Genomic DNA, 14,395 nt, shown 5'->3' with positions numbered 1-14,395 from the left:
CTTTGCTAATAATGTTCCAAGCTGGTGTTTTATGATGAATGGTACTGTAAGTGATGTAAATCTGCTAATTACATGTAGTGACAAACAGTGAGCTAATTATCTAAGTCACTGCACACATGAATCATCTGCCACCAGTTAAAGGATTCTCTCTTATTCTTCTATTTCCTCCTGTGTGAATTTTTATGTTCCTCACCTTTTACTTTGTCACCTTTGTTAAGTGAGAGTTCTCTGTCTCCACTTGCAGAGTGGGAGCGAATGGCCACATACACTCGCCCTGGCACTGCACTGTACATTCGCTTCATCTGGCCTCCCCCACTGCCGGCCGGCGGCGCACTGCAGGGGGGTTGGAAAAGCTCTTAGAAAGAATGACTTAAGTTGTGCACTATATAAAACAAAGTTAGTGACCAACAGCTCTTCAGGCTGACATTTAGTGGCTGAGTCATACCTATCAGTCACTGCAATGGTAACAATGCATCCTGCAGATTTTGATGCACCCATAGGGTCTATCCAGTTTTTTGTTGTAAACTACCTCAATATATCTGTAAAATATTTATGCTTTATCTTAATATTATTTTGCAGAAATTTGCCCATTACAAAGACGTTTACAGGGAAAGAGGAACTGCTTTGGATGCTGCATCTCCAGGTCTGTCAGTGACCTGCTCATCTTGTCCAGAAAACAATGTGGGCTACATTGATAACTGGCGAACATTTTGGGGAAAACCTGCTCGGATCCGGAGAGACGGCATCCATTCCACTTTGAATGGAGCTGCTCTTCTTTCTAGGAATCTGGCCGAATTTATTATTTCTCCAAACCTCTGACAACCCAGGGTTCAGACCAGGAAGAAGCAGGGTCGTAGTTTAACACTCCTCTCTGCAGCTTCTGTACTGCTACCCACCCATTACCCTGTTAAGACAGTGTCTCGCACACGGCCCAAATTGAATAGATCAAAAAGTAATGTAAAAGGAGGAAATCAGGAAAATCTCATAAAAATAAACACAACTCAGACTAAAAAGAAAAATAAAACAATTAAATGTGGCTTACTGAACATAAGATCTCTCTCTTCAAACAGACTTTGCTAGTTAGTGAACTGATTTGTGACAATCAGATTGATTTATTTTGCCTCACAGAAACCTGGCTGCGGCAAGAGGATTATGTTACTATAAATGAGTCAACTACTAATTATTTAAATTATCACATCCCTCGAAATACTGGGCGAGGAGGAGGAGTATCAACTATCTTTCAGTACAATTTATTGACTAGTCCCACACCAATCAATAGCTACAACTCTTTTGAATATTTAATCCTTAGTTTTCCTCATCATATTTGCAAAGCACTAAAACCACTTCTGTTTGTTGTTTTGTACCGTCCACCAGGCCCTTACTCTCAATTTTTAGATCAGTTTTCAGACCTTTTATCTGATTTATTGTTAAATACAGATAAAGTTATTATAGTGGGGAATTTTAACATTCATGTTGACACTGAAAGTGATAGCTTAAATATAGCATTTAATGCTATCTTAGACTCAACTGGCTTTGCTCAAAACATTAACAAACGTACCCATCTTTGTCTTCATTCTCTGGACCTTGTGCTGATATATGGCATTGAGTGTAAAGACATAACAATATTTTCTCATAACCTTGTCCTGTCTGACCATTTCTTAATAACCTTTTAGTTTAATTTAACAGAGTACTCCACACCTGAAAGAAAATGTCATTATAGTAGATCATTATCAGACGATGCTGTAACAACCTTTAAAGAATCTGTTCTACTTTTAATTTCCTTATTATCACAGAAAAACACAGTGGAGGGCAATAATTCTGTTTCTGCCCCTTCACAAATGTATTCTCTTGTTCATAGTGTTACTTCATCATTGCGTGATGCATCAGACAATGCAGCCCCCTTGAAAAAGAAGATGATTATTCAAAGGAGGCTAGCTCCCTGGTTTAATACAGAGCTGCTTCATTTAAAGCACAATGTTAGACAATTGGAGAGAAAATGGTGCTCTACACACCTAGAGGATTCCTACTTAATCTGGTAAAATAGCCTACTGTTGTATAAAAAGACACTTCACCAAGCTAGAACAGCTTATTTCTCATCATTAATAGAAGAGAACAAGAATAATCCTAGGTTTATCTTTAGTACAGTTGCTAAACTTACACAGAGTCATAGCTCTGTTGAGCCACCCATTCCCTTAGCTCTCAGCAGTCATGACTTTATGGGATTCTTCTTAAATAAAATTAATTCTATTGAAAATAAAATCTTTGACATACTCCTGAAGATGATTACTTCATCCTCAGCAAGTGAGACAACATTGGAAGTAACTGTAGAACCTGATCTGTGTTTGGACTGTTTTGGTCCTGTGGAGCTTCCTGAGTTATCAGAAATATTAGCTTCATCTAAACCTTCAACTTGTATGTTAGACCCAATCCCAACCAAATTATTTAAGGAAGTGTTCCCTCTGATTACCAGTCCCATTTTAGATATGATTAATCTATCCTTAGTAAATTGATCAGAACCACAAGCTTTTAAGGTAGCTGTAATTAAACCGTTACTTAAGAAACCTTCACTTGATCGAGATGACTTAATAAATTACAGACCTATATCCAATCTTCCATTATTATCTAAAATTCTTGAGAAAATAGTTGCTAATCCAATGTGTGAACATTTACACAGCAATGACCTGTTTGAAGAGTTTCAGTCAGGTTTCAGAGCTCATCATAGACTGAAACAGCTCTGATGAAAGTCACTAATGATATTCTTATGGCTTCAGATAATGGACTTGTGTCTGTTCTGGTTCTGTTAGATCTCAGTGCTGCATTTGATAGTCGACCATAATATTCTCTTAGAAAGGCTGGAATATGCTGTAGGGATCAGGGGAACAGCGCTAGGCTGGTTTAAATCTTATCTGTCTGACAGATTCCCGTTTGTTCATGTAAATGATAAATCATCTTAAAACTCCAGGGTTACTTGTGGAGTACCACAGGGTTCAGTACTTGGGCCAATTCTCTTTACTATATATATGCTTCCAGTAGGTCAAATTATCAGGCAGCATAGGATACATTTTCACTGTTACGCTGATGATACTCAGCTTTACTTATCCATAAATCCTGATGAGCCCAACCAGTTAGATAGACTACAAGCAGGTCTTGAAGATATAAAAACTTGGATGACTTTAAATGTTTTGCTTCTAAATTCAGACAAGACAGAAGTTGTCGTCTTTGGACCGGAGTCTTTACAAAAGAAACTGCTTAGTCAATCACTTAACCTGGATGGCATTAAATTGACCTCCAGTAATAAAGTAAAAAACCTTGGTGTTATTTTTGACCAGGACATGTCATTTAAATCCCATATTAAACAGGTTTCTAGGATTTCCTTCTTTCATCTCTGGAACATTGCTAAAATTAGAAATATCCTGTCCAGGAGTGATGCTGAAAAACTAGTCCATGCATTTGTTACTTCAAGGCTGGACTATTGTAATTCTTTACTATCAGGATGTCCACAAAATGCAGTTAAAAGCCTTCAGCTGATTCAAAATGCTGCAGCAAGAGTTCTAATGAAAATTAAAAAGAAAGATCATATTTCTCCTATTTTAGCTTCCCTTCATTGGCTCCCTGTTAAATCCAGAATATAATTTTAAATTCTCCTCCTCACATATAAAGCCCTTAATGATCTAGCTCCATCATACATCAGAGATCTGATTGGTCCATATGTTCCTAACAGAGCACTTTGTTCTCAGACTGCAGGTTTACTGGTGGTTCCTAGAGTCTCTAGAAGTAGAATTGGAGGCAGATCCTTTAGTTATCAGGCTCCTCTCCTGTGGAACCAGCTCCCAGTTTTAGTCCGTGAGGCAGACACCCTGTCTACTTTTAAGGCTAGGCTTAAAACTTTCCTTTTTGATAAAGCTTATAGTTAGAGTGGCTTAGTTTATCCTGAGCTATCTCTGTAGTTATGCTGCTATAGGCTTAGGCTGCTGGAGGACATAATGACCACTTTCACTCTCTCTGCTACATTCTCATACTACTCTCCAATTTTGCATTATTTGCTGTTAATTCAGCTTTTAACTTTGTTCTCTCTTTTCTCTTCCTAGAAGTTACACCTGGCCTGACTCTGTGTCTACCTGTGACACCTTTCTGGAGAGGGGCATCGTCCGAGCTTCTGCTGGCAACAACCTAATGCTCACCCTCTACCGATGATCCACATAGCCCTGTCTTTCAGTGTTTAACCCTTTCTCTCTCCTAGACATGGCTACTGACTGAGCTTCTACTGTGACTAACTCTATGTGCTCTCTTTCAGACTCTAACGTTGAAAACTGGCTCAGAGTTTATCTGTTCTTTCTTTCTAGATGAAACGACTAAAGGAGCTACATCCATTAACATTTACCTTTCCTTCCCATAGAAAGTACTTCTGGATCAGTGCTTCTTTGTTCTCTTTGTGTCTCTGCTCTGTTCTCTCTAACCTCCAGTCGGTCGTGGCAGATGGCCGCTCACACTGAGCCTGGTTCTGGTTCTGCTGGAGGTTTCTTCCTGTTAAAAGGGAGTTTTTCCTCTCCACTGTCTCTACATGCTCATCCAGGAGGAGTGAATGCTGCAAGTCACTGACTGGATGCAATCTACTGGGTTTCCTTAGAACAACTTTTTAACCAATTTGAATAAATAACTGAATCTGACTGCACTGTTCAATGGTTAGGATTAACTGGAATGTATGAACATGACTTGAAATCTATATGATTCAATTGAAATGACTTAACCCATTTTAAAGTTAGCCACCTTTTACACAATGCAACAGGAAACAACACTCCAATTATTTTTACCTCCATCTTCCTACCTCCCTGTCGGATGGAGTCAGGTTTAGCCTAAACTGGCTCAGTTATGATTGAGGTGCAAACACACCCTCCATTTCTGCTACCTGTATGACCCCTTCTCTTTTCCAATGGTTATAATCATTTTGACAGAGAGAGGTATCCCAATCCTTGTGGTTTTTAGTATAACAATGGCCACCACTGGGCTCTAGAAGGACAAACTGTATCAGTTTATTGTTTTACTTAGTTCCCCTACACAAAGCCCATTCTAAAATGGACAAACTCTAACACTCTGTAGTTTAATCTAACCTCCCCAACAACCTCGCACCATTCCTAACCCTTTGTGAAGAGCCTTGAGACAACGTGTTGTGAATTGGCGCTATACATAAAAAAAACTGAATAAAAACTGAATTGAATCTTCATCTGTCTGAGGGAGAGCAAGTGAAAAATCAGTCATTCAATATACCGATGGTCAAAGCAAAGCACTGAGTTTATGAGATTATGAACTGTAAGGTTTGCCTGCACATCATTAACTGGAACTACATCAATGAGCAAAGCCTGAGTTGATTGAAGACTGTGGCTGTTTGTGTTGAGTCAGATCTTCACTATGTTGACAACAGTATTAAATCAACCATCCAAATCTCTGAATTCAGGAGCTCCAATTACTTCCATAGCCACAGGTGTGAATCCAGCACCTTGGCCTGCTGAGTGCTTCAACAAACAGTTGTGAAAGAATGGGTCACTCTAAGACGCCGTGATAGGATGCCACCCATGCAATATCTCCTGTTGTTCAGTTTCCCCCATTTACCCCCCAGTACAATGACATTAACGATTATTGTATTTCCTTCAACTTTGTCGCCCCGGACAACTTTTCATCAGCACGATTCATGTAAGAGGTTGTGTTTTGGACAGAGAGAAGTAGTTTAGAATGAAATAATCTAAACATTTTTCGTTTTATGACGTTTTGTTTTGTTTATGTTGAAAACTCAGCTATCTTAGTGCTAGCAGATTATCTGCTCAGCACATGTGCTCAGTTTGTGTTCTGTGTTTGTTTGTTTTTTTAAAGTTAAGACAAACTTTATTTAAAGGGTGATTTTCAACACAGAAGATCAGCCATAATGCGCCGTCCATGCTTATGCATTTGAACCCTTTTATTAATGCTATTTTAAAGGTATGTGTTTGATTCTGATGATAAGCTATTAGCTTCTTTCGTTAGCTCCAACCGCTAACAGCTAAGAACACGTGCTTGCCTGCTAAAGATCATTTACCCAAAAAGGTTGTCAGTTTTCAATCTATGAAAGAATATTTCCCTAAATATTATTTTACTAAACTTGATAACTAATTAAACAGTATTAAGACCCATTTATCCAGGAAGATTTGGTTCTTATTGTCAGGATCTGCCATTTTGTTCTTTGTTTTTGTTTACTTTGCCATTAAAGATTTTCCCTGTTCCTTTAATTTGTTGTTTACTTGGTTTAGTTAATATTTGCTTAGATTATTGTGCTTGTTTAGATGTCCTTAGATTTAGTTCTCTCCAGAGTTACTATTTATGTTTAGCTTATGTTTATGTTTCTATTTGTTTAATAGCTGTGTTTATTGATCCCTTCTGTTTACTTTGTTCTGTCTTTCCTCTTTGCTAGTAGTTCCTCCTCTTGTCCTTAGATCCCCTTCAGTTATTATTTACTCAGTGTCCATTTCCCTTTTATATTAGTAGTTCTCCCCAGCCTTATTTCTAGTATAGTTCTCCGTATTAGTCTCTACTGTTTAAGTTCCTTCCAACAGGTTATAGTTTATAGTTATTTGTTTCCTCACTAGGCTTAGTTCCACTTATTGTTTACATTTAAGTTTATAGTAATTCAAGGTCTTCGCTTCCCTGCTCTTCCTTGTCAGATAATGTTATCCTTAGATTCTAGTTTCCCTTTGGTTTTCTTATAGTTTAGTTCCCTCGTGTCCTTGTGTTTCCTAGTTCTTGTCACCATTCTTGTCCACTTTGCCCTGTAACACTGTAGATGAGCTGGTAGATAACTTTCATTCTAAAATCTCAGACATCGTTGATTCAATTGCTCCAATTAAAGTGAAAGGAGTGTTGAAAAGCTGAACGCAGGTGGCGAAAGACTGGACTCCAGGTTCACTATATTATCTATAAAGAGAGACTATACAGATATAACCTACAACTGAAATATCCAAGGAAATCTTTCTTTTCTGAGATCATCAGCAAAAACATTACCAATGCTGGTGCATTATTTGCCACGGTCGACAGGTTAACAAACCCTCCTGTAACTATAGCATCTGAACTCCACTCTACCAGGACCTGCAATGAATTTGTTAACTTCTTCACTGAAAAAACCCAAAAGATCAGAGAGGCAGTCAGCACATCCACATCAACTCCAGGACCAAAGTTGTCTCCAACTAGAACTGATTTTAACAAAATTTCCCAATTTCACCAAATAAACTACAAAATCTTAGAAGAAATCGTACAGCAACTAAGCTCTTCTTCCTGCTGTCTCCATGTTTTACCCACAACTTTCCTTAAGAAAGTTTTGCCCGTAATAACATCTGATTTAACACAAATGATAAACACGTCCCTTTTGTCAGGTGTTTTCCTCCAGGCCCTGAAAACAGCAATTATCAAACCTCTATTGAAAAAGAGCAACTTGGACAAGCTGCTACTTCAGAACTACAGGCCTATATCAAACCTCCCCTTCATCAGTAAGATTATTGAAAAAGCTGTGTTTCAGCAGTTAAACAACTTCCTAACAACGACCAACCGCTTCGATGTCTTCCAGTCAGGCTTCCTGCTCACCACAGTACAGAGACTGCTCTTGTCAAGGTGTTCAATGACATCCGTTTAAATGCAGACTGTGGAAGAACCACAGTGCTGGTATTACTGGACCTTAGTGCAGCATTCGACACTGTTGATCACTCCATTTTATTAGAATGCCTGGAAAACTGGGTCGGCCTTTCTGGTACAGCACTCAATTGGTTTAAATCCTACTTGAAGGACAGGGACTTTTTTGTGTCAGTAGGTAACTTTACATCAGAGACACAAAAATCACATGTGGCGTTCCCCAAGGATCCATCTTAGGGCCCCTTCTATTCAATATCTACATGCTCCCCCTAACTCAGATTTTAATAAACAACAACGTAAGTTATCATAACTATGCAGACGACACACAGTTATACGTTACGATGTCACCAGGTGACCATGAACCCATTCAAGCGCTTGGTAAATGCTTAGAAGAAACCAATGCATGGATGGGCCAGAATCTTCTTCAACTGAATCAAAACAAAACTGAAGTAATAATCTTTGGACCAAAGGAAGAGCGTTTAAAAGTTAGCACACAGAATTGGTCATCCAGAGGGTTGGTTTTATTCAGCAGATCATTCTTAAAACATTATTTTAGTAAAATAATATTTTATCTGATCTTGCATTGTGAATGGTTGTCTAAACGTTTGCTGATTATTTTCTAAGTTAGTTCCAAGACTAACTTAACTTCACTTCCAGATTCTTCAAGATAATCCTTGGTTCTCAAACATAAATAACATTGCATGGTAATGTTGCATCACTCTTTTGGTCATGGTATTCAACCTTCTTTAATCAACTTGTTTATATTGTACATAGTCCATTAGTCTTCGTTATTCTTTAATTCTGCTTGGTAGTTTAGTTGAATTGTTTTAGCAAAGTAAAGAGTTTGTTGATTGATTTGTTGCTGTTCAATAATGTCAGAGCTCGTCTCACACCTTTCTATTTTGTCCTATTACCAACGCTTTACTGGGCTGGTATTCACAGGACAACCCTTGACAGACTGAAATATTATTTAATAAAATATTCAAGTATTAATATTAAATAATATATTCATAGTCATGATCACAACACCAAGTTCAATGCAAAGGATCAGATGCAGTGATGTAAGTGCTCCACCACTGGGATTTACAGCAGTGGAGATGAGTTCCCTGAAGCTACAAATTATTTCTCTCCGTTTGACAATTTACAAGGAGAACGGCACGCCCCTAAAGGCATCTTAAAGTTTGGTGGAGGGAGGATTATGGTGTGGGGTTGTTTGTCCAGAGTTGGGCTCAGCGCCTCAGTTTCAAGACATTTTGAATAATTTCATAATTCTGACTTTGTTGAACAGTTTAGGTCCATCCCTTGCTGGTCCAACATGACTGCACACTGCAGGTCAGATGGCTAACACTGCTTTTCCTTGATTATACGACTGCCAAAATACAGTTTTGCAGTGATGTGGACTGTCTGCGCATGGAAGGAGCACATGTGTCACATTCGGTGCAACAAGCACTTCTACTTGGTAATCTGAATAAATTTATCAGGTGTTTATTTTACATTTTATTTCCATTATTTTTGCAGTAGTAGGAATAATTTTTCTTGTTTTACATAAGTGTAATAAGACTGCATGGTGGTGCAGTTGTTAGTTCTGTTGCCTCAAGGATGCTGAAGCAGGTCCAACCTGGGTTCTTTCTGCATGGAGTTTGCTTGTTCTCCCAGTGAATGCATGGGTATTCTCTGGGTACTCTGACTTACCCCCACAGTGCGATAACATAATTGTTTGGTCTCTCTTAATTTCTTTTTTGAGTCAGTGTGTGTGGGTGCATGTTGAGTTTCTCTGTGTTGCTCTGTAGGACTGGTGACCAGTCCAGGGTGTACCACACATCTTGCCCAATGATTGACGGAGAGAGGCAGCAGCCCCCTTCGTGACTCTCCAAGGATGAATGACTGTAAACAATAGGTGGATGGTTGGATGGATAATTCTAACTAGATAATAATATACATTTTTAGTTTAGATTTTTGTGTAAATATGTTGATCTGATGTGCTGACACCATGGAGGAAAGTTCCCCACATTTCATTCCTACAAAAGTAAACTTTCTGGAAAGTGTTAAGATCTTCCTGACTGGTTTCTTGATGTAATTCTTAAAAAGCTGTAACACTATACACCCATGCATGGACTTCCCCCTCAGTTGGAGCCACTGAGATAATATAAGATGATATAATAATAGAACAAAGCTGGTGCTGCTTATGAGTCGAGAGAACAGGAACACAGCAGAATCCTAGCTTTTTTGAGCCGTGCATTCTTCAGGTTCTGAGTGTCTTCATGAGCTTCTTTACAAATACAATTATTTTTCTAATCAGAAAACCTTTTTCACACTGTTCTCACTTCAGCAACTAAAGCAGCTTAAAAACAGATCTAGAGAGAAATCAGATCTAGATCTGATATGTCTGCAGGTTGATTTTGACCTGAGGAGCTCCATCAGCTTAGAGCGGCAGTGGCCTTCTCCAAACAGCATCTATTACTAACTGAAAACTAACTGCATTGCAGACTGTAAGGTTGCCCTAATTAAATGACAGACCGTTGATGTCTGAAATGAAGACAGATCATTACCCCTGTCTGCCTCTGGGCTGTCGTTGTCTTTCCTCTGTATCACTTTGGCCCCCTCTGCCTCTGGAAGGGGACCGCGTACGGTTCCTGGGACTGCTGGAGCTTCTGACACCTATGGAGGCTCGTCGCTGACCCTGCAGAGACACACGGAGCTCCATAAATATAAATCAATCAACCTGTGTGTGTTATCACAAAGATCAGCTGATGCACACATCCCTAAACGTCCTCAGTACCTGTCCAGGGTTGGGATTGTTAGCAGCCTTGTTGGGTAGAATCAAGGGGTCAGACTGGGTCATGGTGTTATCACTGTTAGCACGCAGCAGGGGGTGGGAATGAAGCGAAGGAAGAGGCAGCGTGTGGATGCTCTCTTTTCGCCTGGGAACAAACTTTGGCGATTCTAAAAAGGGAACTGATGATGTGACACATGTTGGGGGGGATTAATGTCAAAGGATCAGGCATAAGGTGGATCAAGTTAGGAGAATGGGTGAGTTTGACAGAAAAAAAGGCGGCTGGGTATAGTTAAAGTACATATAACAAGTAGAGGACAGGTTGGTGTTGGAAACTGACCATAACAGCTAAAAGCCGAACCTGTTCAGGCAGGAAAGCTTACCGATGTCAGTGTCTTTATGGTTCTTGATGATCTCCCCAAGCTCAAAGTGACCACACATCACAGCTACCTGCAAACATGAAATTGTAAAGCAAGCTAATCAGAGCACCTTCTCCAGAAGACATCATTACAATATCCACTTTAGCCTGGCCTGAAAATGCTGCAAGACTGTTTTGCGGCCCTCTGCCCAGCCTGGAAACATTGCCATGTTCTGCTGCCACAGAAGAACAAAGGCCATCACAGGTGACCCCTCACACCTCGCCAACTTTGTTTGACTTGTTGCTCTCTGGGAGGCGCTAGAGATCAACAAAATCCTACACCAGCAGACTGACTGACAGAAAAAAGTACGGATACACACACACAAACATCCGTGGATGACAACCAACCCCCAACCATAACATATAAAATATGTACATATTTATATACATAAACCTCCTTGCACAGTTTCACAGCTCATTATATTGTATATATTTTCAGTTGTAAATATCTTGCCTTCTGCAGTGTATATTACACTTCATCTATCATATCTCTATTTTAAGAGAAAACCTTAAATGCCTTGTTATTTTTTTGTTTAGCCTACTGTGGTGTATAGTAGACCAGCGCAAGCACCCTGAATTTCGCTGTACCCCCCAGTACAATGACAATAAAGACTATTGTATTCTATTCTAGGTACACCCATCCGACAGCTCGTCAGTTAAGCTTAACACTTAACTTCATGTAGGCAGGAACACTTGATAAAGTTCAAACCAAGCATCAGAATCAAAATGAAGGGGACTTAAGTAGCTTTAAAAGTGGCATGGCTGCTGGTGCCAGATGGGCTGGGCCCAAGTGCTTCCGAAACTGTTGATCTACCGGGATTTTTATGCAGAGCACATGTCTTGAGTTTATTGATAATGGTCTGAAAAAAGATAAAGTATCCAGTGAGCAGCAGTTGTTTGGACCAGATGTCCTCTTGATGTCAGAGGTCAGACAAGAATGGAAAACTGAGGCTACGATTCAAACAGAGTAAACAAAACTGGACCAGAACAGGATGGAAAAACGTTGCCTGGTCCGACAAATCTTGATTTCAGGTGCAACCTGCATCCATCCTGCCTTGTCTCAAAGATTCCGGCTGGTGGTGGTGGTGTCATGGTGTGGGGGATATATTCCTGGCACACCTTGACACCCATCAGTACCACCTGTGCATCCTTTGAACCCGAGTATTGTTGCTGACCATGCCCGTCCCTTAATGACCACAGTGGATCCATCTTCTGATGGTTCCTTCCAGCAGGATGATGCTCCATGTCACACAGCTCAGATCATCTCAGTCTGATTTCGTTGAACTCCAGTGGCCTCCAAAGCCACCAGATCTCAGTCCATCAGTGGATCTTTGTCTCATGGATGTACAGCCAAAGTATCTGCAGCAGCTGTGTGATGCTATCCTGTCAATATGAACTAAAATCTCTGGTGGACGTTTCTGACACCTTGTTTGGATCTATGCCATGAAGAATTCAAGTAGTTCTGGAGGTGTACCTAATAAACTGGCTGCAGAGTAGATTGACTGTCATTTACCTGAAAAGGGGTCTGACCATGTTTATTTTTCGCTTCCTTGTTTGCTCCCCGGTACAAGAGAACCCGGACGCAGCTTTCCTGAACATCAAGAGACAGAAATCAACGGGTTAACAACTCTAAAATCCTGCAATCATATGTGGATTTATGTGGCATCTTTTATTTTCCACTTACCTTATTGTACAGGGCTGAGATGTGAAGTGCAGTGTTCCCTGAGGCATTTTGAGAAGCAGTGTCTGCTCCATAAAACAGCAGATGCTCCAAGTGTTGTGCAAAGCCATTCTGGCAAGTCTTTTAATGTCAGGAGTGTAACAAAAATATGCACAAATCGTTAGTGTTATGAGTGCAGATGAAAACAAGTTGAACTGAAGAGCACAGTCAGACTAATGATAGGATAGAAAAAGGCTGGAGAGGAGACAAATCACACACAAAGACAAAGAATGGTAAATAATACATCTGGCATCCTCATTTATATTCAAATTACAAGCGAGACATTACTGTGCTGGGCTGTGCTGCAAAGCAAACATGAAATGATAGAAAATAGGCTTCAGTTGCCTGTTTCTTCATAATTTTCGGCAGAGCTCAAAATATCAGCAGATACAGTATGTACACAGAGGCGCCAAACCAAAAGAAAATGCCATCACAACTGGTTCCCTGCACAAACGTACCTGAATGTAACAGAGACAGAGAGCAGGCAATGCACCTTCAGCGATGGCTTGCAAAAATATTCACACCCCTCGAACGTTATTAATGATTTATGGGGCGTTATTTTGAAGTGGAAGTAAAACGGTGGCATGTATTTCAGTTCTGACCTTTTTACTCTGATACTCCTAAAAACTCCAGAGAAAACAACTGTCTTCAGAAGCCAATTTAATCTGATTCCATATGAGAAATGTTCTGTTTCTGGCCTCAGAGGTTCTATAGAGAACATTAGAGAACAACCAGCATCATGAAAACCAAGGAACACAGCAGACAGGTCAGGGAGAAGGTTCTGGTTCAGTTCAAAGCAGGGTTAGGTTTTAGAACAATACCTCTCAGAGGTCTGTTCAACCCATCATCTAAACAGGGAGAGAGGATGGACCACCTGCTGACCTACCACATGGACGTCCACCTATACTAAAAGCAAGGGGAGCATTAATCAGAGAAGCAGCCAAGAGGTCCGTGGTAACTCTGGAAGCTGCAAGATCCACAGCTCAGGTTGGAGAATCTGTCAATAGGACTAGATGCTGTGCACTCCAGCCAAGAGAATGAAAAAAGAACATTGTAATTCACCCTGAACACACCATACACTTGTTAAAACATGGTGATGGCAGCATCATGGTGTGGGAAAGCTGGTCCAAGTTGATGGGAAGATGGATGGAGCTAAATCCAGAACCATCCTGGAAGAAAACCTGTTAGATGCTGCTAAAGACCTGAGACTGGGGTGGAGGTTCACCTTCCAGCAGGAGGACCACCATAAAGCCGCAGATACAATGGATGGTTTAGATCAAAGCAGATTCATGTGTTAGAATGGTCTAGTCAAAGTCCAGACATAAATCTAACTGAGAATCTGTGAAAAGGCTTGAACATTATTGGTAACAGCTGCCCTCCATCCATATGACTGAGCTTGAGTTGTTGAGCAAGGATTCCAGTCTGTAGATGTGCAAAGCTGTTACTGAAGCAAGGAGGTTCTACGAAGTTTTGGCTCAGGAGTGCTGACACAAATACACACCACACTTTTTAGATTTTTAAATTCAAGGGTTGGGAACAATTTTGCAATACTATTTCTCACATGGACTCATCTGGAGATGAGCCAGATTCAAGTAAGAGGGAGGAAGCACTGTGGTCACTTCATTCACATCTGTTTATTTGGAGGATCACACTGTCTGTGCCCTGAGAGGCTGGGAGGGATGATGAGATGGTGGAATGAAAGGTACCTTATGTATTTCTTCCATTCCAAATTCCTCTTCATCTCTGTGCTATGGAAAGGAGGAAGAAGATAGAATGAAAACAAGAGTGGGGATGGTGAAGAAAATGCTGTGGGAGACACAGTGTGACGGTCCAAGAC

At 40.2% G+C, this 14,395-nt stretch overlaps 1 protein-coding gene across 2 annotated transcripts in view; it reads right to left on the bottom strand.

The window, feature by feature from the left end:
- Positions 1–14,395, bottom strand: part of LOC124875190 (SH3 and multiple ankyrin repeat domains protein 1-like) — a 71,011-nt gene that overhangs the window by 23,662 nt on the left and 32,954 nt on the right. For both annotated transcript variants that reach the window (XM_047377172.1, XM_047377173.1), the window contains exons 8-14: positions 14,265–14,306; positions 12,523–12,639; positions 12,352–12,429; positions 10,804–10,870; positions 10,427–10,602; positions 10,197–10,327; positions 194–333 (exon numbers count right to left, since the gene is read on the bottom strand). In XM_047377172.1, coding sequence (XP_047233128.1) covers positions 194–333; positions 10,197–10,327; positions 10,427–10,602; positions 10,804–10,870; positions 12,352–12,429; positions 12,523–12,639; positions 14,265–14,306 — 751 coding nt within the window. The remainder of the gene's footprint in view (positions 1–193; positions 334–10,196; positions 10,328–10,426; positions 10,603–10,803; positions 10,871–12,351; positions 12,430–12,522; positions 12,640–14,264; positions 14,307–14,395) is intronic.

Source organism: Girardinichthys multiradiatus, chromosome 10 (genome assembly GCF_021462225.1).
Source record: "Girardinichthys multiradiatus isolate DD_20200921_A chromosome 10, DD_fGirMul_XY1, whole genome shotgun sequence".
NCBI lineage: Eukaryota > Metazoa > Chordata > Actinopteri > Cyprinodontiformes > Goodeidae > Girardinichthys > Girardinichthys multiradiatus.
This window is presented reverse-complemented; position numbering and strand designations above follow the sequence as displayed.